The following is a 27,421-nucleotide window of genomic DNA, read 5'->3' as shown; positions in this document are numbered from 1 at the left end:
TGTCTTTTTGTTACTGGCTTAATTCACTTAATGTCATGTCCTCAACATTCATTCATGTTGCAGCATGTGTCAGAATTTCCTTCCTTCTTGAGGCTGAATAATATTCCATTATATGTATATACCAAGTTTTGTTTATCCATTTATCTTCCAGTGGACATTTGGTTTGCTTCCAACTTTTGGCTACTGCGAATAATGGTTCTATGAATGTAGATGACAAATATTTATTTGAGACACTGCTCTCAATTCTTTTGAGTGTACATTCAGAAATGGAGTTGCTAGGTCACATGGTAATTCTATTTTTAATTTTTTGAGGAACCACTCTACTATTTTTTACAGCAACTGTACAATTTGAAATTCCCATTACTAACAATCTTACTTTATGCATTATTATCTTATTTAGCTCTTTAATTTTGCTATGTTTCTTTCTCCTAAGTAGATTGTAAGCCTCTCAAAGGCAGGAAACAAATAGTTTCTTGATTTTTTTTTAATTCCAATTAAAAAGGCCCACACTAAACAGCAATTTGAATTTTGTATCTAGAATGTGAGTTCTAGGTACCTCCTATAGCCAGACAATAAGAGTGGCCTATTATTTTAATAACATTGAGTAACTGTCCCCAAAATAGGAGTAATTCCAAATGATAATGACCTTCCATAAACAAATTAATGAGTGCGACTATTTTAATGCGCATTGTTAATCAGCGCAGAAACACTCCTAAACTAATCATTACATATGAAGGGCAATGTGTGCAAACACATATTGCAAATTAACTACTATCATATCTTATCTAATTAGAAAATGAGCGAAATTATCCATCTTCAATGTGGCCTTCAGCCCTAATTTGACTTAGAGTTCTAGCGAGCAAACATTTCACATTTGATTATCTAAATATAACAATTTTATTTCTTCCTTGAAATACAGCTTGCAGGGTAGCATTTGTCCAGTTTGGAACTTGAGTTCCATAAACTTCCCTTCAGTTGGAAATAAGGATCAAATGGAATATATGCCAGCTAGAAGAGCAGTGATAACCTAAGGGCTGTTAAAATCTCTCACGAAGGAAATTTTTTAAATAACCTTAATGTACAGAGGAAGAAGCTTTTCAGAAATCCTAAAAACATCCTTTTGGGTAAAATGTTAAGGGTCTTATGAGTAAGGATGATGCTGAGCAAAGAACAGTAACCTTTCTCTTGGTGTTGTAGGTTGAATACAAAGCCGACTACAACAGCTGGATGAAAGGCTGTGGCTGGGTACCTTTTGGGTCCTTGGAAATGGAAAAGGCAAAGAGAGCTTCAGACATCCTGAATGAGGTAAAGCCGTCCTATGTGCTACATACAGAGAGAGAGTTGGGAACGTGCTATGTTAAAGCCCCCAAAACCACGCAAGCACCTTCTTTACTGCTTCATTCTCTAGTAATTGTTGCTGAGATTAAAAAAACCAAACAAACAACGTACCATATGCATGAATTACCCAGGTAGATAAGCATACCCCTTTATGTCACCAAAATCATTTAACCATTCATGATAAAAATATTTTTAAACAACTTTATCAAGGTATGATTTGCGTACCATAAAATTCACCTATTTGAAGTGCACACCTTGACAAGTTTTAATAAGTTCGTATAGTTGCACAGTCATCACCATAATTGAATTTTAAAATGCTTGTAGTATACCAAAGTTTCCTTGAAAAATTCCTGCTTCCATCTTCAACGCCAGGCAACCATAGATTTGCCTTCTTTCTCTATAGTTTTGCTTTTCTAGAAATTTCTTTTGTATTAGACTTTTTTGCACTTAGCACCATGTTTTTGCATTGGTCTGCAATATTTTCTGTATTACTGAGTAGTATTCCTTTGTATAGCTATATTGCAGTTTGGTTGTCTAACAGTGGAACATTCCCATTGCTGTCAGGCAAATCCATCATCAGGGAGGGTAGCCAAATAAAGAAGGAATAGAGGTGCTGAGTGAGGGTTTTCTTCCCACTCAAGTTTCTGTTCTGTGCTTTTGCTTGCTTTTGGTGAGCAACATTTTATCAGATTTTTTCAAAAAAGTTCTAGGTTGGTAGTTTTCAGAAGTCTGAAGCTGGGTGGTGCTACTTTGTACACAGAAGTGGGATGTATAATATGCACAAAGGAAGACGACCAGGAGACTAGATGGAGAAGAATATAGGAATGTAGCTAGCAGTTGCCAGCTTCCGATGAGAATACCTTCCAACATCGTCTTTCCTGTGGCTCCTCAGCACTTTAGTGACAACCTGTGTACTAAGCACACGGGGGCTGCAGAACAAAAGTCCTCCCTCTCCTACAGGAACCACTCGCTGTTACCCTAATTCTTCTGTTCCTCCTCCCTCAGCCAGAGAGCTTCTTTACTTCTCTACCTCGGTTGGAGTGACAGGAACTTGAGAACCTGTTAGTGACAGGCAAAGACCATCCAGATTTCCTTGTGTGCTTTTCTGGTAATCCTTTAGAAAACTTTGTGGTGTTTCTGGGTTCTGTTTAGCTGAGAATACCCTCTTTCATTTCATTTTTCATTTCATAAGCAAGAAACAAAGTCTGGTTCCTGAAAGTTGTATTGGGCTGTACTGCCCCAGACAATCCAAAATTAAGCCAATTTTTAAAACACTGGCTTCTGTATTGTATTCATCTTTTCCCCCAAGCCAACCAAGAATCTGTTTACATTTTAAAATCAGGAAAAATCCTCATCTCTCCAAAATAAATTTCAAGGATTTTTTATATATTAGCCTTCAGTGAGAGTAAAATTATTGTTTTTCTTTTTTAAATTCACCAAACAGAAAAAATACCGCCAACATCCAGACACTCTCAAGTTTACCTCTATTGAAGATGCTCCGATTATAGTACAGTCTAAAATCAACCAGGCTCAGAGAAGTGATGTAAGTATTAATCCTATCTGTATTTTAATAAATATTAATTAATACAAGTACATTTGTATTCCTACTATACTGATTACCTGTAGTTATTATGCAGTCTGAAGAGACTCAGTTTTGTGAGCAACTGTAATTCTCCCAGCCTTTCATTAATAAAGCATACCTAATTCATATCTTTAGAGTATTATGTATACTAGGTTCACTGTCCTTTCAGCCATTTAACATTGCCGTCCAAGGAGAAGGTAAGAGGGACTTCTCTTGACGACAAAAAACACTACAAACCTATTTCTAGAAAAGACCAGGAAAATGAACATAGGCAACACATCTTATGGAGGAGTCACATTGTAAGTCAGAGCTAAGACAGACATCATATAAACTACCCCTAAGTCCCATCAGTAACCCACAGATATAATATAGATGGTTTGTGTATCCTACCCAGTTAGCCTCTTCTGTGCTGACCAAAGTGTCTGCAGGTTAACATTTTTATCAGGTCACCTCCCTGGGCTAAGTTCCATGAGGTGCCCCTAACAAAATCCAGAGGTTCCTCAGGCATACCTAAGGACCTTTGCCAGGGCTGAACAGGGACCAAGATAGGGGACCCTGTACATTGCATATGAGACTTTGAAGGCCTACAGATCTTTGCGGGTGAATGTGGAGGTGACACAGGGAATGTCTTTCATAAAAAGCAACTCTCTGCAACATGATCACTCTGAAGTTATTTTCCTGTGTCATTTAACCCCTCTTCCCTACTTTGTTTGTTTATGCACTTTTTCCCTCTTTCAGGTTGCCTACAAAGCCAAAGGAGAAGAAGTGCTTCACAAATACAGTCTGCCACCAGACCTGCCCCAATTCATCCAGGCTAAAGTTAATGCCTACAATATCAGTGAGGTGTGCACATGAGCTCAGCTGCTGATTGCATGTGAAGCCCTCTCTAAATGTGGCCTGAGTTGTATTCAGATGACTTTTTTTCTTTCAGAGTATGTACAAAACAGACTTGAAAGATTTGAGCAAGAAGGGATATGACCTGAGATCGGACGCGATTCCCATCAAAGCTGCCAAAGCTGCCAGGCAGGCGGCGAGTGATGTAAGTCGAGCCGGTGGTCACCTGTGTGTAACTAGAAAGTGTGGGCAGGGTGGACTTGTTATCCCCAAGTCACCATGTCTGTTGTCCCTAATTGGAAGTGAGCCCTTCTGAAAACTATTGAGAAGGGGAAATTCCCTAAATAGACTTGAGTTTTCCTGGGGGTTAGGATTTGTAGAATCTTTACTGGCCAGTTCTCATCAAACACCCTAAGTTAAAGGTCTCATCCATATTGCTACACAGATTCACGTTATTTCTCTCGTGGAAATAAGTCACTCACTGTTTAAATCCTTATAGCCTCCTAGTAGTAAGATTTTATCTCAAAACTTGCTTAATTTATATGAATTCCCTCTTTGCCTTACTTCTTTTGACTTCATTGCTTCCAGAGATGGATGAATTGGCCCCAAGTTTCACAGTAATCATTAGGCTCATGAAAGTTAGGAATTTTGTTAGTCTTTGTTTCTTTTCCTTATCTTACTTTCACCCAGCTGTGGACTAGTTACTTTCCTCTTTGAGAGTTAAATCAAATTGACTCAAGCCCCTATCATTTTTTTTTTAATTTATTTATTTATTTTTTTTATTTTTTAATATATGAAATTTACTGTCAAATTGGTTTCCATACAACACCCAGTGCTCATCCCAAAAGGTGCCCTCCTCAATACCCATCACCCACCCTGCCCTCCCTCCCACCCCCCATCAACCCTCAGTTTGTTCTCAGTTTTTTTTTTTTAATATATGAAATTTACTGTCAAATTGGTTTCCATACAACACCCAGTGCTCATCCCAAAAGGTGCCCTCCTCAATACCCATCACCCACCCTGCCCTCCCTCCCACCCTGCCCTCCCTCCCACCCCCCATCAACCCTCAGTTTGTTCTCAGTTTTTAACAGTCTCTAATGCTTTAAGCCCCTATCATTTGACCTAGAGCTGATGGAGTACCCTCCCCCTCAGCTTGCTGCAGATATTCTGAGGTTTATTGTCTTTTCATAACTCCAGCTCCTGGCTTGCACGTGATGATTTTGCTCTGGCTCACCTGGACTCCCCTACTCTAGATTCACTTCTCTTTCTGGTCTGCATGATCCAGAGATGGAACACAGTCCCCCGTTTTGGATTCCCCTTAAGTCCCAAGCACAACCTCACCGATTGTTTGAAATGAAGTTGACTTTGCACCAATGTAAATAAGTTACAATTGAATAAATATCTGTATCCTAAAAGCCCTGCCATCCAAAATTTCTTACCCACCCCCTTTCTCTGTGGGTACTCCTCCAGCTACTCCCCACCCCGACACATACACACAATCCTTCCTTCACGTCTCTGCTTCTCAGTTTCCCATGCTTCTTCCCAGATCTCCCCGAGCAAGTTCACTTCTTCTCACCTTCTTATTCAGAGCTGATTCGTGTTTTCATACAACTGGTTCTGGGTCTCTCTTTGGGTATCCAAAGACTCATTAAAATTCTACTGCTACTATAATTCTATCTCGTCACTGATGTGAATTATGGTTAACACCCCCAACCCAACCTCTCTTGGGTGGCAGAAGTAGCTATAGACAATCAAATGGGCTCGATATAACATTTTAATTTTACCAGGCTACATTTCAAACTGTATACAAATGAATATCTAATTGTTTGGTTATTGAAGTAATTTCTGGGGAGCTCCATTGCTTTAAATCATGGTCTCATTGTTCAGTAAAATCTTCATAACCACATTTTAAAATATGCCCACTTTTGTTTCCAATAGGTTCAGTACAAAAAAGATTATGAAAAAGCCAAAGGGAAAATGGTTGGCTTCCAAAGTCTCCAAGATGATCCTAAACTGGTTCACTATATGAATGTGGCCAAGATGCAGTCAGACCGGGAGTATAAAAAAGACTATGAGAAGACAAAGACGAAATACAACACGCCCCATGATATGTTCAACGTTGTGGCAGCTAAGAAGGCTCAGGACGTTGCCAGCAATGTCAACTACAAGCATTCTCTCCATCATTACACCTACCTGCCTGACGCCATGGACCTGGAGTTGTCTAAAAACATGATGCACATACAGAGCGATGTAAGTGACACTCCACCAGACAGTCCCCCTCTGAGGTCAGAACCTGTGTGAGATCCTACCACTCAGGGCACTTACTCCTCTTCTTTCCCATTGCTGTAGAACGCCTACAAGGAAGACTACAACACCTGGATGAAAGGCATAGGCTGGATACCTATTGGCAGTCTGGATGTAGAAAAAGTTAAGAAGGCGGGTGATGCCCTGAACGAAAAGAAGTACAGACAACATCCAGACACCCTCAAATTTACGAGCATTGTGGACTCCCCAGTTATGGTCCAGGCAAAACAGAACACAAAACAAATCAGTGATGTAAGTACAATGAAAGAAAGGGGGCAAAGAACGGAGGGAGGCTTTAACAAAATAAACAGCCGCTCATGTTTTTTATTCTTCTGAGCCAATAATTTTCCTTGTATTTAATTTAAAAATAAAAATTAAAATTATTTTTAGTTTGGGCACTAATATTTTCATTTTCTTCTATCTTGCTATTTTCTTTCCTTTTTAAAACCTCCTTTTTAACTTCCTTTGAAATACTGCTATTGGATAAATTTGTCATGATGAACAAGTTCTGTAGTACTGCACATGTGTGCCTGTGTGCACATACACACAAAACTTAAGCTTAAGTCCCAGACACTTTGGCAAATATATCATATTCAATTCTATATTAAGTTGCTTATCTTTGCTTTTCATATGTAAAATACTAACACAGGGAAGTAACTCATATGGGTATATGATTTTGCGTCTCAGAATTCATCATATATAAATATTATAGAGACTTTCAAAACCTTAGGTCTTAGAGATTAGTATATTGTTTGTCTGCCTGTCCGTGAACAATGTATATGATCTGGCTAAAGTGAGATCCAAAGGAAAGTTAGATAGAAGAATTAAAGGGATATAAAAAGCATTAATTTATTAATTTATTGAATGAATGTTTTTGAATACCTTCCCTGTGCCAGGCACTGTATTATATGTTGAGGGTATAAAGATGACATAGACAAAGATTAGTGAGATACAGGATATGACAAAGATATAAGATAGGAGTATAAAATGGCATGGACGAAACCAGATCATTGTCCTACTGAGAGGTGAATGCTACAGGAGAGGTATGTGCCAAATAAATATAAGGGAAGAGGTAACTGCCTGCCAAGGCTTCCCTGGCAAATAAGGGAAGGGTGCATTCTTGGCAAAAGAAAAAAACAGAAGGACCGTCAAGAGGTAATGAGTGGAAGGACAATGAAGGGTTTGGGATTGTTATTTCATCATTGAGGGTCTTGTGTCCTAATTTATACTCTGGACATTGTGGGGTGGGTAATGGGAAGTATTGAAGATCTTAATCCTTGGAGTTGCATTATCAGACTTGTGTTCTAAAAGATAGCTCTGACAAGTGCTGAGATTGCATTGTTGAGGGGAGAGATTGGAGGTAAGGGGGTGGATTAAAAGCTCTGACAGAAATCTAACAGAAGGCTCATTTGGGCTTCAACTAAAGCAGTAGCAATGGGAAAGGAGATGTGTGGAAGGTAGAACTGATGAGATTCTGTGAATGCTGTGAAAGCTTAGCTATGGTTTCTACAGGCAGTGAGGAAGTAAAGATAGCTCTTGGATTTCTGGAATGAATTATTTAGTATTTGAAGGTTCAAATAGATATCAGCCACTTTAGACTTTATTTATGATAAATGCATACCGGTTTATATGTGATGTTGTACATAGACGTGCCTAGGGATTTATAGGATTAATGACAGTCGGGATTGGTAATCTACTTGTGATTTCAGTTGGGTTTTAGTTTTAGAAATTAAGCAATTTCTTTTCTATTACCAAGAAGAGGATACAAGTTCTATACCATGCACTTAGATGTCTTTCAGACATCTGTAAAAGGATAAAGTACGGTAAATATGAAATGGTAAACCTTTTGAGTACACTGGGTTTATGTATAAGCGCCTTCATATACTGAAGAAATTACCATGTGGTTTTACTGCTGCAATTATAATTGGAAAGTTTTTAGCAGAAGTGAAAGACTCATTCTAACTGCCATTTTCTAAGACCTTAAGAAATTTTAATGCCACTAGCAAACGCTGAACGTTTCTGGCTTGGGTGAATCCTGTTTATTCATAATAGGGTTTCACATTTGAACTTATTTTCTATTCATCTCAGTCAAAGATGCCTGTTTTCTATTTTTCTCTCTATTTTAATACACAGAGCTTTGGGATCTTTCTAAAGACAAAATGTTTGAGTTTTTTAAAAATAGGAAAATACCTTTCATGATTTTTAACAATAGGAATCGTGGTGGACTGTGCTAAGTGTGCAATTAAAGCCTTTTCCGTTTTTGTGCTATCTTTAATGCATTTTATTTTTGTGATTGTGTGTTGCAGATCTTATACAAAGCTAAAGGAGAAGATGTGAAGCATAAATACACTATGAGTCCTGATCTTCCTCAGTTTCTCCAGGCCAAGTGCAACGCTTACAATATAAGTGATGTAAGTAGGGTTTTTGATAGTGTGTGAAATCCAGACATGATGGTAAAATAATAGAATTTTAGAGTAGAATGGGGCCTTGCTAACTATTTAGGTCAGTTTCCTACACACCCCGTATGAAGCCTATCTCCTGATGATGGCTCTCGCCTCTTGAGTCAGCCTTTTCCAGGGCAAGAAAACTCAAAAGGATATACCATTTTCCCTTACATGGAGCCCAACATCTGTTCCTCTAAAACTTCGGCTTATTTTTCCTAGTTTTGCAAATAGAGAAAGTTATTTTCCTGCAGAAACATAGGAATAAATGAAATCCTTTTATTACAATAATACTGAAGTTTCTAAAGCTAACCACTTGGTCTTCCCTTGACCTTCCTTTCATAAGACTAGACAACTTCATTTTCTGCAGTTGGTCCTCACATACCAGGGTTTCCAGAATCTTTATTCTAGATCCACTCCAGTTTCTCAGTATTCTGCTTCAGTATGTAGCCAAACCAGGTTTGGGTGAGTAATTGGTACAGAGTCCTATAATTTCATGCTACACAAAGTGTGATATTTTGCTAACGTGACTTCCTAAAACAGAACATGCGTTAGGAGATTCCTTTACTGTATAGCTGGAAAAGAATAAAACAATCCCAGCAACTGAGGAATCACTTTGGCTGATTAATACACAGCATGCTGACATCCTTTTTCCTTTTATATCCCAGGTCTGTTATAAACGGGACTGGCATGATTTAATAGCCAAGGGCAACAATGTGCTGGGTGACGCTATTCCCATCACTGCAGCCAAAGCATCCAGAAACATTGCCAGCGATGTAAGTAAAAATTTTAGGTGAAATGTGGGTGATTGCCTTTTTAAACGGTAATTAAATGTGTGCTTGTCTAAATGATAAAACAGTATGTTGAATTAATGACATTCAAATTCTCCACAAAATATTGTTTTGAAAACCTGTCACTTTTTCAACATTCTGTGATTCTTTTCAGTTGACCCCACTTGGTAGAGCTGTCATAAATCTGAAAGCCACTTTCTCCCCGATTCATAGCCCAAATTACCTTTACTGACACATTACCCTGACAGCCCACATTTATTTTCAGTGTGAACACCCTAACTGGCACTAACACATTAAATTCAGATGACTGCCTGCATTATAATTGTATTAAGAAGATTGCAAAGATGTTATATAAAATGTAAAGATCTTATAAACCAAATGGTTAAAAGGCCCATTTTTCTAGAATATAATTTTGGCTTATGTAAATTGATGCCCATTTCGTCTGTAATAGGAAAAGCATACACTTACATTTCTTCCCGTCATTGAAACTCAAAAATTTCAACAAGCAAGCATGCCCTGTAGACTTCACTGTCACATACTATTTTGGAGGCTTACAATCGCGGTTTAGGAAAAGAGGAGAAAGAAACCACCCATGTGTACAGACCACTTGGGAGCTAGCGGTGTAAGAATTCTACAACTTTCCTTGTAGGGATGCCACTGAAAATGTGTTCTTCAAAGATTTGTACACTGTTATGAAATAAATTTCTAGTTTAAGGACAAAGTGAAAGTCTAAAGTACGACATTATCTTTTTTATTTTTTATTTTTATTTTTTTTTAGAGCTTGCACAGAGGTTTGTCTAACATGCCTAGAAATGAAATGTCTTGATAATCCGATTGCCTGCTAAACTCTTATTTATAAATCAGTGCATATGTGACAAGAGCAGGGTATCTGCAGAGTTTAGGTGGATTTGCATTCGCTTACCTAAAAATTGAGGTTTTGACCTGTTATATACAGTACGACTCAATCTACATCCCATTGCCAGTTCCAACAGTGAGATACCATGGGCTGCAGAGCTTTTGTAGTTAGGTCTTTACTGATGGGGAAAGCTCACAGCCATTCCTGCCCTTACTGCAGCTCTTTAATTCCTCTGCAGCTGCTTCAGCAGTGAGCTTGGAAAGTACCTGCTGAGAAATTGGTGGGGAAGGCCCAGCTCCCTGCCCAAGCATCTAAATTGATGCCACCTAGAAAGAAGAGGGTTTTTATTTTATTTGGTCAGCCTGAGACAACAAAATAATGTTTTCTACCCCCACCCCAAGAAAAACTGAGTGTGAACTTGCACATGGAATCCTTTAGAGTTTCTTCTGCATCTGTTACATACATATCACTTGGCCAATGGGAACAGCAAATGGAAGATTTTCTTAATTTCTAATATTCTGTGATGTATGATAACATTCTATGATGGTGATAATATATTGGCTTGGGAAAATTCACATCCCTAGGAAACCAAGAGGTATTGGCCTTATATTTTGAATGTGTCTTGTTTATACCAAGCATGAAAATTCAACCGGCTTTACGTAAAGTTCTACGTGCAAATGCATTTGTAGGATTTATAGCAAAGAAAGAAACGGGGCTTGAATTTATCATGCTACCCACTTGTAACCCAGCAGTATTGGATATAAATGTTTTCAGTCTGAACTTTCTGGAGGCAAATGGGGGTGGGTGGGTATGTTTTGCACTTCTTGTATAATCTCCCAGGAAGTCACAATGTTCTAAGTGCCTTTGTGTATGAATATACTTGCTATACCTATCAATGCCTAGGACTTTGCTAACCAAATTTTCCTTTGCAGTATAAATACAAGGAAGCTTATGAGAAGGCAAAGGGGAAGCATGTGGGTTTTAGAAGCCTCCAGGATGATCCCAAGCTGGTCCATTATATGAACGTGGCAAAGTTGCAGTCAGATCGTGAATACAAGAAGAACTATGAGAACACCAAAACCAGCTACCATACCCCTGGGGACATGGTTAGCATTACTGCTGCAAAGATGGCCCAGGATGTTGTCACCAACGTCAACTACAAACAGCCGATACATCATTACACATACCTACCCGATGCCATGAGTCTTGAGCATACCAGGAATGTGAATCAAATTCAGAGTGATGTAAGTATGTATAACATAACAGACCCAGAAATGTTGGTGCTTGAGGGACAATCATTTCCTCCCATTTTAGTTGACTTCACAATACAGTGATATTTGAAAAGTGCATTTTTCAGGGCACCTGGATGGCTCAGTCAGCTAAGTGTCCAACTCTTGATTTTGGCTCAGGTCATGATCCATAGTCATGAAATTGAGCCCCAGGTCCAGTTTGGCATGGTGCCTGCTTGGGATTCTCTCTCTCTCTCTCTCTCTCTCTCTCTCTCTCTCTCTCTCTCTCTCTCTGTCTGTCTCAAAAGAAAAAATATATATATAATAAACAATCATTATTGAAAGACTAACAAATGCATGGTAGACAAGCTATGTTTTTCCTGGCTTTCTGTGTTCCTATTGAAGTCATTGACATTGTCTTTATTATGGATCAAAGGTAAAACTTATTCCACTAAGTATATAAACCACCTTGATTCTCAACAAGAGGAAATGGTTGCTGCTTAAGTGCTGATATTCTTTATTCTTCTGAACCCAGAAAAGTTTTTTTTTTCTTTTTTTAACCAAAAATCACACTCTCATGCATGTTAATCTATGTAATGAGTCATCTAAAATGAACCAGGAAGGCTTTGTGATTGCAGCATGATTCATGGAGAGCTGCATGGGGAGGGTGTTTAATATTCAGGGCATTTCCTTCTGCAGGAACCAGATTTCTGTAAGAATCATCCTCTGTAAGGGAAGATATGGTATTCATTTATAGTTGCTTAATAAAGGTGTCTCTCCCCAGCTGAGACCAGGAATAGCCTAGGTGGGCAGTATGGGTGAAATTCAAAGTGGTGGGGTTTTCAGTGAAATCAAAAAGAAAGCCCAATTTATTGTTGAAAGAGAAATCTTTTTTTTTTTTAGTATTACCCATGGAAATATGTGGCCTAGATTCTCTCTGCACTGTATAATGCACTCTAACAACAGACTGCTTTTTCTTATTACCAAATTCTGGGTAAGAAGCTCAGTGGCAGACATAGTGAAAAGCTTCTTTACAGACATGAGCATGCTGAAAGTGTTGCTATTCATTTCCTTTGGATAGAATTGAAGGTTTCAGAGACATCTTTTGAGTATTCTGTTGGATATCTCCTCATATGAGATTACTCTTTTACAGAATGTATATAAAGACGAGTATAACAACTTCTTCAAAGGCATTGGATGGATCCCTATTGGTTCTCTAGAGGTTGAGAAGGTCAGGAAAGCAGGTGATGCTTTAAATGAGAGGAAGTATCGACAGCACCCAGATACCATCAAGTTCACAAGTGTGCCTGATTCCATGGGCATGGTTTTGGCTCAGAAGAACACAAAGCAGCTAAGTGATGTAAGTAGTTTCCCTTCAAAAGGGTTTGTCCATGAATAACACCCACTCCACCATCCTTCTTTAATCCAACACTTGAAGGTGCATCTGTGTTAGCATATCAACTGCTTTCAGGGTAGAATAGGAAGGTTTCACTTTTGAAGCAACTTGGAACTTGAACATAAAGAGAACAGGGAAGGGAGAAGGAGGATTTTCCAAAGTTGCTTTATTTTCCAAATATAGAGAATATGTACTATTTATAAGCAGACCCCTATCATTATACACATGAAATGAAATAAAATGATTACTCTTATCATCTGTAATTCCATTTGAATGGTAAACCAAGCTATTTATTGCTCTGAGTTACAACCGTTCTACCTGGTTACACGCGGAGAAGGAACAATGTCCTAATCCTCTTGCATAAGAGCTCTGTGTTCTGAAAAGCAATCCCGAGAGTGGCCTCTGGGGAGGAGGTAAGCAGTTTACTTTCAGAGTCAGCTGAGTCTCATTTCTGAGCCCAGGTCTATCTGGACCCTTGCTATCTCTACCCTTGGTAGAGCCTAATCACAATATTTGGTGCTTCATCTCATTTGATAATTTCAAATTCTGTTAAAATACCTCCACCAGAAAGAGAAGAGTAAGTAAAAAGCAAAGATGTGTATTCTTAGCCCCAGATATTAGAAGGTGGGGAATGCTTTGCTTGGCTCAGATCTGAGGATTATCTGTGGATTTTCTCAGGCCAGTCTCTGCTTTCACATTACCATGGATATTTTGAGATTAATTCTTTTTTAGTGGCAATAAATATGTAAATTCTTTTGATTTCTTTTGTACCGAGTGAGAGACTCACTGTGTTTTTCCAGTGAGCTAGGAGAACTGCACACTCACTAATTGTCTTCCCCATCCCAATAAATGCCATCAACATCTACCCAGTTACTCAAGCCAGAAACCTGGATGTTATTACTGATGTCTCCCTGTGTGATCCCTCCATCAATCCATCTGCTGAGCTAGCCTCCTAAATCTCTCCCAGCACCCTATGGAGCACTTTTCTGTCTTCCAGCTGCCCACAGTCCTAGTTTGGGCTTCCATATCTCTCATGGACACTTGCATGGTATCTGGACTCCCTGTCTGGGGTCACCCATGACCACCAGAAGAGCTATCTTAAAATATAAATCACATCCCTCTTACACTTTAAACTTTTTAGTAACTGCTCCTTGAACATCTAAACTTGTTACCTTGGCTGAAAAGGCCCTCAGTTCTGTGGCCATGTTCCCCATCCTGTTGAAGTCTGCCAGACTCCCTCAGCACACTCTAGCCCTGTGACACAGGCTGCCTTCAGTCCCTCACTCTGGCCGTGCCCTTTCCAGACTCGAGAGCTCTGCTTTGGCCTGGACTCCTCCCCTTTCTTCGTCTGGGCATAAATGTCACCTGCTTAGAGAGCCTTTGCTGACCATCCTTGTTTCTTTCCTAAAGTTATTCTATTTGCAACACATCATACACTCTAGCTCTTCCAGTTTACATTTTTATTCTCTGTCTCCTCTACTGCACTATAACCTTCAAGAAGACATGTCTGCCTTTTTCAACAATTTACACGCAGAAACCTATCCCCCTACCTAGCCCATAGTGCTGCCCAGTAAATATTGGTGGAATAAGCAAATGGATAGGTCTGCTAACATCCTGCCATTTGATAGTACAGGTATTTGACTTGCATATGGCAAAACATGAATTATAACCTTCCTTTTTAAAGGAGTGTGTGCTTGATGAAACTTACATTATGTTAACTAATGACATTTGCATGCTGCCTCCTTTGTTTGTAGTTGAACTACAAAATAGAGGGAGAGAAACGGAAGCATAAGTACACTATGGACCCTGAATTGCCTCAGTTTATTCAGGCCAGGGTCAACGCCTTGAACATGAGTGATGTGAGTATTTGGCCTGGTGCCAGTCTAATATTGCTAACATGGGCCTCCTCTTTTCAGTTCTGTATAATTCTAGCAGTGAGAATTTTAAGGAGTATGGACCTTTTGAGTCTCTGTTGGAAAGTCATTGTGAAAACATGACTGCTGGTTAAACCTGAGGCTCCTCACCCCCTCCCCTGTCCTTGGAATGTCCATTCTGCCCACCATTCCCACAGTAGGAGACATTTTCAAGGATGCAGCCTTGATAGAGCAGTATGTTGTTGGGACCATCTGACTGGCATACGTGACTGAACCCAGTTAAGGCCTCTGTATAAACTTTGAAGATTGTGGTGGGCAGGTGAGGAGATCTACTTGTCTCATGGCCGCCCACGACAAGCCTTGTGTGTAAGTTCCCTTGTTTATTAAACCTGTCACCTGCCAATCTGCAGTGGTCTCCCTCTTTGTTCGGTCTCACCTTGCCCTCCATGTATGGGGGCCAATTTTTAAATCAGTCAACAGTAATGAATAGTCTGTAATAAGCACAAGTATTGCTTTGTCTAATTTTTGTTTCAGTCATTAAAACTTGTATAAAAGTTTATTATTAATTTTCTTTAGAAACTCTTTTTTGGCATATAAATAGCCTCTTGGGTAGTCTAGATACATAATTGGTGGTGATGTTTAAATTTACTATTATGAGTTGTTTCCTTTTGCTTTAAAAAAAGTTGGTAAATTCTAACTTAAAAATGTAATCAAACCTGGATAAAATTGTTCATTTCTTAAAAGATGTCTTAGTCATTCTTCCTAACATTCTAGGCTCTTTTGTCTCCAAATAAAATTTTTTGGTACTCATTTCTATACTTTTGGTTTATTTAAATTTTTTTCTGCTTTTGTAAGTAATATTTAAGCATTAATTAAATCTGGGTGGTACTACATCTGAATGTTTTATTTTAGTTTTCATACCTTTCTATAAGATTAAATTGCTTCATTATAAAAAATACAAGAAAATTAAAGTATTACATGCTTATTATAGAAAAGTTTGAAAATGTAGAAATATATTCAAGTAGAATAATAAAATAATAAAATACTCTTTCCTTTTTTCAAGGCTCATTATAAAGCAGACTGGAAGAAAACTCTTGCTAAGGGCTATGATTTGAGACCAGATGCCATTCCAATTGTTGCTGCAAAAAGTTCAAGAAATATTGCTAGTGATGTAAGTCTAATCTGAAAGTAGAAAACTCTTCTTCTATTTTTAAAACCTTTACATGGTATACGAGGATATATGAGGTAAATTAGGAAATAAAATATTATAGTATTAAAATATTTCCTAACATCCTAAGTGCCAATGAATTATATTACTTTGCTTTAAAATCTTTATTTTTTTTTAATTTTTTTTAAATGTTTATTTATTTTTGAGACAGAGAGAGACAGAGCATGAACGGGGGAGGGTCAGAGAGAGAGGGAGACACAGAATCTGAAACAGGCTCCAGGCTCTGAGCTGTCAGCACAGAGCCTGACGCGGGGCTTGAACTCACGGACCGCGAGATCATGACCTGAGCCGAAGTCGGACGCTTAACCGACTGAGCCACCCAGGCGTCCCTAAAATCTTTAGAAATTCAATACAAAAAGAAAATTTTTTAAACTGTGAAAAAAGTTTGGTACTCTCATTGAAGTTGGAAACTGCTTTTTATTTGAATTTTTTTTTCAAGAAAAAAACTTTGGCATACTAAAATGTCACTAAGTCAAAAAAAGTCTCCAAGTATTTTAAAAGAATAAAATTTTTTAACATAATTTTCACAAAGAAAAAATATGATAAAATATAGGGGCACCTGGGTGGCTTAGTTGGTTAAGCATCCAACTTTGGCTCAGGTCATAATCTCATGGTCCGTGGGTTCGAGACCTGCATCAGGCTCTGTGCTAACAGGTCAGAGCCTGGAGCTTGTTTCGGATTCTGTGTCTCCCTCCCTCTCTGCCCTCCCCTGCTCACACTCTCTCTGTCTCTGTCTCTCTCTCTCTCTCAAAAAATAAACATTAAAAAAAATTTTAAAACTGATAAAATATGGAAAACCAGGAAGAATTATAGATTTAAATGAGAGGATTTTAGTTACTTACCTACTTATTTACTTTTTATAAGTTAAGTTATATTTTCTATGAGTTGATATAATAACTTGGTAGAGTAAAAATTCATTTGGAGTTGAATACACTAATTTGTATAAGAGCTCTGCTGAAATTTACTCAGGATTACACAAGTACTTTATAAAATAATGCAGTTCTTTTTGGAATTGATTATTAAAAAATATATATACACCAAATCCTTACTAGACTTTTCAGGAACCTTTGAGAATACTCAAAGAATCTACTTATAAATAATCTAGATGTAAACCACAAATTACCCCATTCTTAATTATCCCCAGAGCAAATCTCAAGACCCTCCATTAGAAATACTTTCCTAGTTATTTATTTAAAAATACTAAAAAACTTAGATGTTACCTGCATTCAGACCAAATTTGGCTATTGCTTAATTTGTTACGTAAATTCAGTGTAACACTTTAGTATTTCCTGTAATTGACCCTATCAACCTTCTGTCTGTTTGTCTTTCTGTTTAATATAGTTCAAGTATAAAGAGGCTTATGAGAAAGCCAAAGGCAGGCAAATTGGATTTCTCAGTCTTCAGGATGATCCTAAACTGGTTCATTACATGAATGTAGCCAAAATCCAGTCAGATCGTGAGTACAAAAAGGGCTACGAAGCCAGCAAGACCAGGTATCACACACCCTTGGACATGTTCAGCGTGACAGCAGCCAAGAAATCTCAGGAGGCTGTTACCAACACCAACTACAGACAACCCTTCCACAGCTACACTCTGCTGCCTGATGCCTTGAATGTGGAGCATTCCAGGAATGCAATGCAGATCCAAAGCGATGTACGTAACAGTCAATACATTGTGGGCATAGAATTAGTTATCCGTTTATAGCCGGTGGGAGGGACAAACAAGAAATTGGCAATTCCATTTACTTCATCTTAAACCTGGCCGGACTCACTATAATTAGGGATCCTCTCCAGAATTTGGAGTTTTAGAATTTCACTCATGTGAATTATATATAGCTTTAACATTTTTGTTTTAGTTAGTGTGTGTGTGTGTGTGTGTGTGTGTGTGTGTGTGTGTGTGTGTGTGTGTTAGACACAGTATATGATATATTCTGTGAAAAGCTAAGAGGTTCAAATGAGTGCAATATACTGTCTTTCCAGTGTAAAATTCTTCTACCTTTTCCTCCAAGAAAGTTAAATTTAAAAAGGAATTATTGGGTCAGGTTTTCCTGTTCAAAATCACCAAGAATTCAATCACTTTGTAATTTGGTTTCTTTTCCAAAAGATGGCAGGGAATAAAAAACAGGTTACTCTCTTTTCCCTCTTTTTTTTTCCTTTTTGATAATGAGTAAATTATCTAGCCAAAGAAACTCACGCTCTGTTTCTGAAATGAAAATGTCCTTTTTCATTGTAAAGAATCTATATAAATCCGACTTCACCAACTGGATGAAAGGGATCGGCTGGGTCCCAATAGAGTCACTGGAGGTGGAGAAGGCGAAGAAAGCAGGAGAGATTCTTAGTGAGAAGAAGTATCGCCAGCATCCTGAGAAGCTGAAGTTCACCTATGCCATGGACACAATGGAACAAGCACTTAACAAAAGCAACAAACTGAATATGGATAAGGTAAGAACCCAACTGCTGGCCTCATTCCAAGAACCCTCATAGAACTCAAGTCATGAGCCTGGCAGTGCCACTATAATCTTCATCAGCATTTTTAATCTTTGTGATGGTCTTGGTGGTGGTGGGAGGGGGAATTCTGTAACTTTCATCATGTCTAGAGAGCTCTCACATACACTGATCCTCAGACCATCTGTGTGCACTACTCAGAGGGTGTGACAGAACTGCAAAACTCCATGTGGTGTGAGGTTGGGGCAACATGGCATGTGCTGTTTCAGTGGAAGGAGACTCCCTTCTTTGATAGGTTTTTCCCTCGTGTGTTCAGTCTCATCACCCCATCTTCTTGCCATTTTACCCATTTCCCAATATCAGATTTAATTTCTTCTATCATGGAGATGTGAGTCTGTTTCTCCTGATACCACTTTCACAAACTTGTCCTGCCTTACAGTCATGTGCCTGTCCTTCTTGTTGCAGAGGCTCTACACTGAAAAGTGGAACAAAGACAAGACCACCATTCACGTCATGCCAGACACTCCTGACATTTTGCTTTCCAGAATAAACCAAATCACCATGAGTGATGTAAGTAGATTGACAGCAACAAAGTGGGAGAGAAGGTTGGAGGGAACTAATATTTATGGGATGCCTCTCTTTTACATACCAACTGCTTCAAACTCAGGATTCCCATTCGAACCCAAATAACAAGCTGCAGGTGTTATTCTATTTTGTCATTTAGAAACTGTACAAAGCTGGCTGGGAAGAGGAGAAGAAGAAAGGATATGACCTGAGGCCTGATGCCATTCCAATAAGGGCTGCAAAAGCCTGTAGAGACATTGCCAGTGATGTAAGTACTTCCACTGGGCTTTCTTTAGGCTCAGCAAATGAGACACAAATGAGCCAAGTTCCTGTGCATATTCAGGAGCTGCAGTCAACTCTACCTAGTGTTGGTGGGATTATCATCCATGGAACACACAAGACACTTTCCTTCACCCAGTCCAAGGACCCTCTAATCATTTGTTCATTATTTGATGTAAAAAGTAACTGGGTCATGTTAAGACAAGTTGCTTTTAGAGTATTCAGATCATTTATAGGCAATCCTGGGTGAATGTAGGGATGCAATCTACACGTTTTACCCAAGAGACCCATGATCTGGCTCTTTCCTGAATTAAAGATGCACCAGGAGAAATTGTGCCTGTAGCCTTTTCTGATTAGACACCTGAGTGAGGAAAGCTGCTTTCTAAAGCACCCTAAAACAACTCATTTATGCATCTCTTTGATTAATTCTGAGATCATTTTCTTTCAATGGAGTCAAGTCTGGCAAGAAATTGGAAGTAAAAAGATTTTGTTCACAGTCCCCATGAGCTTCTCTCTAATTGTACAGTAGCTCTAAAACTGTACACCTATGACAAATCTCATGGCGTCTAATGAATTACATTTTGTTCTCGTTCCTTCACTAACTTCATCACCATGCTTTCTTTCCCATCCGCAGTACAAATACAAGCAAGCCTATGAACAAGCCAAAGGGAAACACATTGGCTTCCGGAGCCTAGAGGACGACCCCAAGTTGGTGCACTTCATGCAGGTGGCCAAGATGCAGTCAGATCGGGAATATAAGAAGGCGTATGAGCAATCCAAGACCTCTTTCCACACCCCGGTGGACATGTTCAGTGTGGTGGCAGCCAAGAAGTCTCAGGAAGCAGCCACCAACACCAACTACAGAAATGTGATCCATACCTACAACATGCTTCCCGATGCCATGGGCTTTGAACTGGCCAAAAATATGATGCAGATTCAAAGTGATGTATGTGACAGCCATATCATTTGTAGAACATTTACTCTGGATAATAAGTGGATCATTAATGACCCTAAATCATTATGAAAATCCTGAAAGAAATTCATGTGTAGTTTCCCACCAAATTGTTTATATATATATTTTTTAACTTAGATTGAATTTATTTATTTTAACAAAAGGGGATAAATTCTAGAAACTAAAGTCTTATTTTCCACCATTCTTGCTGTGAGGATTGTTGAATGCTGGATCCAGCAATCGCAAATGAAATTTTGTTGCAGAGAGCATGCTGAAGGAAACCTGTCTAGCAAAGAGAGTCAGAAGCATATGGCTTCTGATACAGAAGTAAGGGGAAAGGCAGAAAGTCAGATAACTTGGTAGCTCCTGCCCCTCACTCCTAACCAGCTTTCATTCCACTCCTTCCAACTTTGCAACTTGCTGATGAAACATTGAGGAGGTGAGGGCTGAGGCAGCTACTGGAATGAATGTGAGGAAGGAACAGAATTCAGCTAGAGAGACCATTTATTTGGTGGCTGTGAGAAGGGAATTTAAATTACAAACCAAAGGCAGGCCACACCAAACATGTGTTTCTCTTTGGGAATATTTGAGCTGAGCTATTATGTACCCCACCCCTGGCAATTAAGTGCTCATATAAAACCAACCATGGCAGAGTTGTAGAGGGCAATATCAGAATTGGGGGGGGGGTGGACCATAAAATTTGCATAGAGTACCAGTGAGGTTTCTGGCATACCTGAGAGAGTTGTAACAGTGGTGGGTGAGCAAAACTTACAATGAAAGAGAGAACCGGGGTCCCAGTGAGTCCTCGGTCAACCAAGGGAACTTGGGAATTTTTGTAAGAAAGGCCAGCATCATTCCTTTTCTTGAGAGAATAGTCATGTAGTAGTTTAGTTGGTATTTCTTAGCATTTTTTCTTTAATGAAGGCATTGCGGAAAATAAATCACAAAGATATTACTGCTTGTTTTTAATTGTTCGTGCAAGAAAATGTGAAAAGATACTGTTTGGGGACAAAAAGAGTTGAAGTTTGTTATGCTGTTGGTTGAACACTTAGGGAATATTAAACACCCACTCATAGTCCTTGGAAGTTTGGGTTTCTCCTCATCCATGAACCTTTCCTCTTTTGCAGAATCAGTACAAAGCTGACTATGTTGACTTCATGAAGGGCATTGGATGGCTCCCTCTGGGCTCCCTAGAAGCTGAGAAAAACAAGAAAGCCATGGAGATTATCAGTGAAAAGAAGTACCGCCAGCACCCAGACACTTTGAAGTATTCCACTTTGATGGACTCAATGAACATGGTTCTGGCCCAGAATAATGCAAAAATTATGAATGAAGTAAGTCATTCGTAATGTGATAGTTCCTAAGCACCGGGAAAAAGCCAGGCATTCTTACATTTGACCTATGGGTTTTGCTAATAGTTTTAGGGCATCACAATGAATGTTTATTCAACTTTGCAAAAGGAACTTGTGGTTGGGGCGCCTGGGAGGCTCATTTGGCTAAACATTCAACTTCAGCTCAGGTCATGATCTGAGGTTCATGAGTTTGAGCCCCGAGTTGGGGTCTGTGCTGACAGCTCAGACAGAGCCTGGAGACTGTTTCAGATTCTGTGTCTCCCTCTCTCTCTGCTCCTTCCCTGCTCATGCTCTGTCTCTCTCAAAAATAAATAAACATAAAAAATTTTTTAAAAGGGGGGACTTGTGGTTAAAAAAAATGATAGAAGTCAGTCCTAATTCGTGGCCTCCCAAATGTTTAGTGAACCATTTTTCCCAACAGACATAACAAAATAAATATGAATTGTTTCTTTTCATGCACATTTTGTAACAAAATCTTGTTTGTCTAAGATGAAGTTGAGTAGAAGTTCATGATGCTGAATCAGCACATTGTTTGCCTGATAACAACTGGGTATTGCAGCCCACCCTGTTTCCTAGCTGCGTCAGTGGAATTGAAGAAGACTCTTAGATTATGTGGCTATGGTAGCATTTGGAGCCGGGACCTTCTGTGGACAAATCATGAGAGCAATTGTTCTCCCATCAGTAGTCCCTTGGATCATTAATTATTCCACCCTTTAGAAAAGGCTTACTGTATTTTTAAAAATTTGTTAGCCATAATAAATATCAGGACCAACAAACACATCAACCTGGTACTTCTCTAAGTTACAAATAATAAAATAATTGCAACAGCATTGTTGTGGATCACGATTTGAAATGCCATTGATTAGCAAAAGAGAAAAAAAAACTATTTGGACTTTAACATTAAACAGTCACATAAAATTATGGTTCTACTTGTACTAGAGAGAGCTGTATTATACTAAGTCTCTGAGTAAATCCCTTGGAGTCTTCTGAGAAAGAAAACTGATTGGTCAAGATGACCGTTGCCTTTGATAGGGACTTGCCTAAAAGACAAGGCACAAATCTCAGTGCCTCTTTTAAGATTTAGTATTTAAACTCTGACAAGCTCACATAAACCTTTCATTTCTTTTTCAGCATTAATGATTTATTAACCATTTCAGAATAATGATGCTAAAGTAAGAATCTTCATCCTCTTATTGCAAAGTTGTGGAAATTATAGCCCAGACCTGCTGTGTGTCTTTAGGCAAGGTACATTGCTTCTCTGGGCCATAATTTCCTCAAATCTGCAACAAAAGGATTCAACTGATGACCGCCAAGATACCTCTCAGTGTAGCATTTGCTATTTCTATGATTCTCATCTTGGTATCATTTTACTTTCCATCTTACATAATCTCTACTGTCTTGTTTGAATGAGTATCTTTTCCATAAAAAAAATAAAATCGAGTTAATAAAAATACTTAAAATATTGATGTGTGTATATACATATATACATATGTGTGTGTGTGTGTGTATATATATATATATATATATATATAAAATGAGCACATTTTAAGATTTGTAAATACTAACTTTCCTTTTTTCCTTTTTTTTTCTTTTTTAAATTTTCCAGCATCTCTACAAACAAGCATGGGAGGCTGATAAGACCAAAGTCCATATTATGCCTGATATCCCCCAGATTATTTTGGCAAAGGCAAATGCAATTAATATGAGTGATGTAAGTGTAATCCCCCCGGTTTATTTGAACCAGTATAAACAAATAAAGTAATGTCTCAACTATGAAGAATGAATGTTTTGAAAATAAGAGGAATCCACAAATGACAATCTTTCTCTTTCTAACCTTGATTTGCTAAGAGTTGGAGCAGGCCTGTCAATGAGACTTGGGCCCAGCAGTTAGCAATCTGAAGGGCACTTGGGTTTTGTTTGGGGGGCGGGTATGCCTCCTCAAACTAAGAGACCTGGCAGGAAGAGAAGGGCTTGCCCCCTCCCTCTCCCAGAAGAGAAAAAGGAAGTGAAAATCCTAGGGCTCGGTTCCTGTGGTCTCTTTACCAAGCCTTTGAGATGGTCCTAAAGAGGGGGGTCTCAGGGAAAGTTAAATGGAAAGGGAAGATGAACATTTTGAAGAATTTGGAGCAAGCTCCATAACAAGGAATGTTCCACACTTAGTGTTAGAAAATGCGTAGGTGTTTCATTTCACTTCCTTTCTCAACCTAACCATAGTTGCTAGAAAATCTCCAATCCTACCAGTGTTTTTTCTTCTCTTTGAATTCCATAAGGATTTAGGATTGATGACTCCTTTTTGGATCGTAAAATCCACACAATTACGTGAATAAAAGTGTCACTTGCAAAACAGTGAAGTTTTCTTTTGTTCTAAGAGAATGGTTGTTTCGTAGTCTTTCCTTGACTCTTAATTGATAAAAACGTTATCAATTAGAATCTGCTGGGCTTTAGCGGTTTTAAAAAGCATATTTACAACCTAAGAGATCATTAGCTGTTTTTCTGATGGTTTCTTGAAGATAAGTTTGGGTTTGTAATAGACTTTTTCCAAACACAATTTTGTTATTTGTAAGAACATTTAGCCATTGAACCACCAAGGAAACATTCTGCTTAAAAATAAAAATGATGCCACAGCACTAGTGTTTACTCTTTTAAAATAAGCCCGGGCTTTTCTATTTAGAAGAAAATTATTCCCTTGCCTCTCTTTACAGAAACTCTACAAACTTTCTTTGGAAGAATCTAAAAAGAAAGGCTATGATCTCAGAACTGATGCAATTCCTATCAAAGCTGCCAAAGCCTCAAGAGATATTGCAAGTGATGTAAGTCTGCAGGAAAACACTCACCTTTGTTTGGTTTTTTTGTTTTGTTTTCTAATTTACCAAAATAATAAGGGCTGAGTTTTGGAAACTCTCAATGGATAAAATATGGGGGGGAACAAAGCATGCCTACTAACAATGGCCTCCTACTCAATGAGTACCTCTTAGGTTTGCTCTTTTGTTGTCTCTGGTATTTCTGAAAAAAAACAGAATGCTAACCACATTATGACCACATATCTTTGTGCTCCCCAGCTTATGAGATCTAGGTGAATTTGCTTTGAACTCCATCCCCAAGGCTATGGCCTGTAGAAATCCAAAGCCCTTCACCAAGCTTTCCTGCAGAAAGACTTGGATTGTTCTTGCTTCCTGCCTGTTAGGAACTGTCCTCCTAACAGGATGTCTCATTGTGTGGTGTACTAGGGGTGCTGATATTTTGGACTCATGACAACTGATTATTAAATAATCAGAAATTTTGCAAGCCAGTTGTTAAATTCTTGGTAGCTTGACATCAGCCATGGTGGGAGTATTTACACCACAGAAATTGACAAACACTGCAGATGAGGGCTTTTATCCCTCCAATCGCTGGTGTGCCAACACACCATTGCCATAACACATCACCTGTGGGAAATTCAGTTCTTTCATTTGGTTGTTTCCACAAGAAATCTGCTCACAGTGAGCACTGAGTTATTTGGGGGTAATGGGAAGAGCACATTTCAGAGCACTCTTTCCTTAGCCACTCCTGCAATGACACTTTCTCTCTCATTTTACATACTTGCTCTTCATCTTTCCTACCTGTCCATCCTGATGCCACTACTACATTGTCCTGAAATCTCCAAATTCTTTTCCCTCTATTATGCTGGAGTAATTTGGCTCCCCGAGCTCCTGCCCCCTAACTCACACACTCAAACTCACAAGAGACAGGCAGAATAAAAACTTTCCATGTATCAGGATCCTCTCTCTGTAGAAAGAAGTTGAGTGATAAATAAAACTTCTTCCCCATTATGCCAGTCTTAAGGGGAAAGGAGTTCTACAAATACAAAGCTACTCTAAAACGATATCCCATAACTAAGCCTATTCTCAACTGTAAAAGGCTGGCTGATGATTTCTTAGGGCAGCATTAAACTGCTTAGAACATTCTGCTCTTTTCACTCATTTGCCCTACTGAAGTTCTCTTTGACACTAACAACAGAGTATGTGTGGAAGGCAGTGTGGTATATCATCACAGACTCTGGGTTCTAATACTTAGTGACCTTAGCAAGCCACTCACCTCCCTGGGTCTCAGCTTACTCACCTGTAACATTGGGGCAGTAATAATAACTTTGTAATCTACCTCACAACATATAGTTGTGAGCAGCAAGTTACACAAATAAATGTGAAAAATGTGTTTTATAAACTGTAGAACTCTACACAAGTATCACTTTTTATAAATACAGAATATTGACACTAGAATTCTTCTAGTCAAAAGAACTGCTGTAACAAATATTCTAATTTTTTCACAGTATAAATACAAATACAATTATGAAAAGGAAAGGGGGAAAATGTTTGGTTTCCGTAGTCTTGAGGATGATCCCAAGTTGGTCCATTCCATGCAAGTGGCTAAGATGCAGTCTGATCGAGAGTACAAGAAAAACTATGAGAAGACAAAGACCAGCTATCACACTCCTGCTGACATGCTCAGTGTCACAGCTGCCAAGGATGCTCAAGCCAACATCACCAACACCAACTACAAGCACTTGATTCACAAGTATGTCCTCCTTCCAGATGCCATGAGCATCGAGCTGACCAGGAATATGAATCGCATACAGAGTGATGTAAGTCTCTCTTTTTTCTGGGTGATGGTTGGATTCCTAGCCCAGGAATGGAGATCACAGTCTTCTATACTTTTGTGTCTAAACTGACAAAGGTAAAGTAATTGATAAGGTGAAGGAGAATTTGTCTCTTCTCTTTATAGAATGAATACAAGCAGGATTACAATGAGTGGTACAAAGGGCTTGGCTGGAGTCCAGCTGGTTCCCTAGAAGTGGAGAAGGCCAAGAAAGCAACTGAATATGCCAGTGATCAGAAATACCGCCAGCATCCCAGCAACTTCCAGTTTAAGAAACTGACTGACTCTATGGACATGGTTCTTGCCAAGCAGAATGCACATACCATGAACAAGGTAGGCAGCCATCCTTCTATTCAGGTCCTTCCATACAGCTCCCAGGAAGGCAGGGCTAACAGCCTCTGGTTCTTGTTTGGGGAATTTGGTTGGAGTCCACCACTTCTGGGCAGTGACAAACAGTTCCAGAGCATGTCCCTATATCATTTTCTTCTGCCGACTTCTTATTTCCCCTGTTTGGTTTTGGGTTTTTATGAGAGAGAGAGAGAGAGAGAGAGAGAGAGAGAGAGAGAGCGAGTGCATGAGCGCAAGTGCAGAGGGCAGAGGGAAAGAGAGAGAGAGAGTCAGTCTTAAGTAGGCTCCACATCCAGTACAGAGCCTGATGTGGGGCTCAATCTCACAACTGTGAGATCAGGACCTGAGCTGAAATCAAGAGGTGGACACTTAACTGACTGAACCACTCAGGTGCCCCATTTCCCCTGAATCTTATCATTGAGTTACAAATCATTTGTTTTTTAAAATTATTATATGTTAAGTATTTTTAATCCATTCTAGAAGATAGACCTACAATATTATTTTTAAAAAATCTGAGTTTGTTTTTAGTGTCTTTTCTGAATCATAAGCGACTTTAGTTACTAAAATTAATCTAATTCAAATTGAGTGCATTCAAATGGTCTGTTAAGTTTTTTTCTTTCCTGTGGGTCCTAAAAAGCTATTCAAATTTCAAATGTCTTTTTTCCCCCTAACTTCCTAGCACTTATATACCATTGACTGGAACAAAGATAAAACCAAGATTCATGTGATGCCAGACACACCAGATATTTTACAAGCCAAGCAGAATCAAGCTATGTATAGCCAGGTAAAGTTATAGAAAAATTTGACTTAAAACTAATTAAACTTATTAAATGATGTAATGGTAAATAATTGATGTAAATGCAGAAGGAATGGAAATGACTCACACTGGCTAACTAGAGATGCTGCAAAATATGGAGGTTAAAAGGAAGGGCTTTAGCTGTGACTCTTTTGCTCCATGGAGAGAGGCACTGTGCCTG

At 38.8% G+C, this 27,421-nt stretch overlaps 1 protein-coding gene across 1 annotated transcript in view; it reads left to right on the top strand.

Annotated features, from left to right (window-relative positions):
• NEB (nebulin) overlaps positions 1-27,421 on the top strand; it is a 223,438-nt gene that overhangs the window by 38,127 nt on the left and 157,890 nt on the right. Inside the window, exons 27-49 of the mRNA XM_042994438.1 lie at positions 1,198-1,305; positions 2,783-2,881; positions 3,659-3,763; positions 3,852-3,959; positions 5,693-6,004; positions 6,104-6,310; positions 8,365-8,469; positions 9,168-9,275; positions 11,079-11,390; positions 12,529-12,735; positions 14,526-14,630; positions 15,709-15,816; positions 17,215-17,526; positions 18,108-18,314; positions 18,783-18,887; positions 19,042-19,149; positions 19,795-20,106; positions 21,240-21,446; positions 23,071-23,175; positions 24,167-24,274; positions 25,771-26,082; positions 26,223-26,429; positions 27,124-27,228. Of these exons, the coding sequence (XP_042850372.1) occupies positions 1,198-1,305; positions 2,783-2,881; positions 3,659-3,763; positions 3,852-3,959; positions 5,693-6,004; positions 6,104-6,310; positions 8,365-8,469; positions 9,168-9,275; positions 11,079-11,390; positions 12,529-12,735; positions 14,526-14,630; positions 15,709-15,816; positions 17,215-17,526; positions 18,108-18,314; positions 18,783-18,887; positions 19,042-19,149; positions 19,795-20,106; positions 21,240-21,446; positions 23,071-23,175; positions 24,167-24,274; positions 25,771-26,082; positions 26,223-26,429; positions 27,124-27,228 (3,972 nt within the window). The remainder of the gene's footprint in view (positions 1-1,197; positions 1,306-2,782; positions 2,882-3,658; positions 3,764-3,851; positions 3,960-5,692; positions 6,005-6,103; positions 6,311-8,364; positions 8,470-9,167; positions 9,276-11,078; positions 11,391-12,528; positions 12,736-14,525; positions 14,631-15,708; positions 15,817-17,214; positions 17,527-18,107; positions 18,315-18,782; positions 18,888-19,041; positions 19,150-19,794; positions 20,107-21,239; positions 21,447-23,070; positions 23,176-24,166; positions 24,275-25,770; positions 26,083-26,222; positions 26,430-27,123; positions 27,229-27,421) is intronic.

Source organism: Panthera tigris, chromosome C1 (genome assembly GCF_018350195.1).
Source record: "Panthera tigris isolate Pti1 chromosome C1, P.tigris_Pti1_mat1.1, whole genome shotgun sequence".
Lineage (NCBI taxonomy): Eukaryota > Metazoa > Chordata > Mammalia > Carnivora > Felidae > Panthera > Panthera tigris.
The sequence above is the reverse complement of the archived record's forward strand: the minus strand, read 5'-3'. Positions and strand labels throughout refer to the sequence as shown.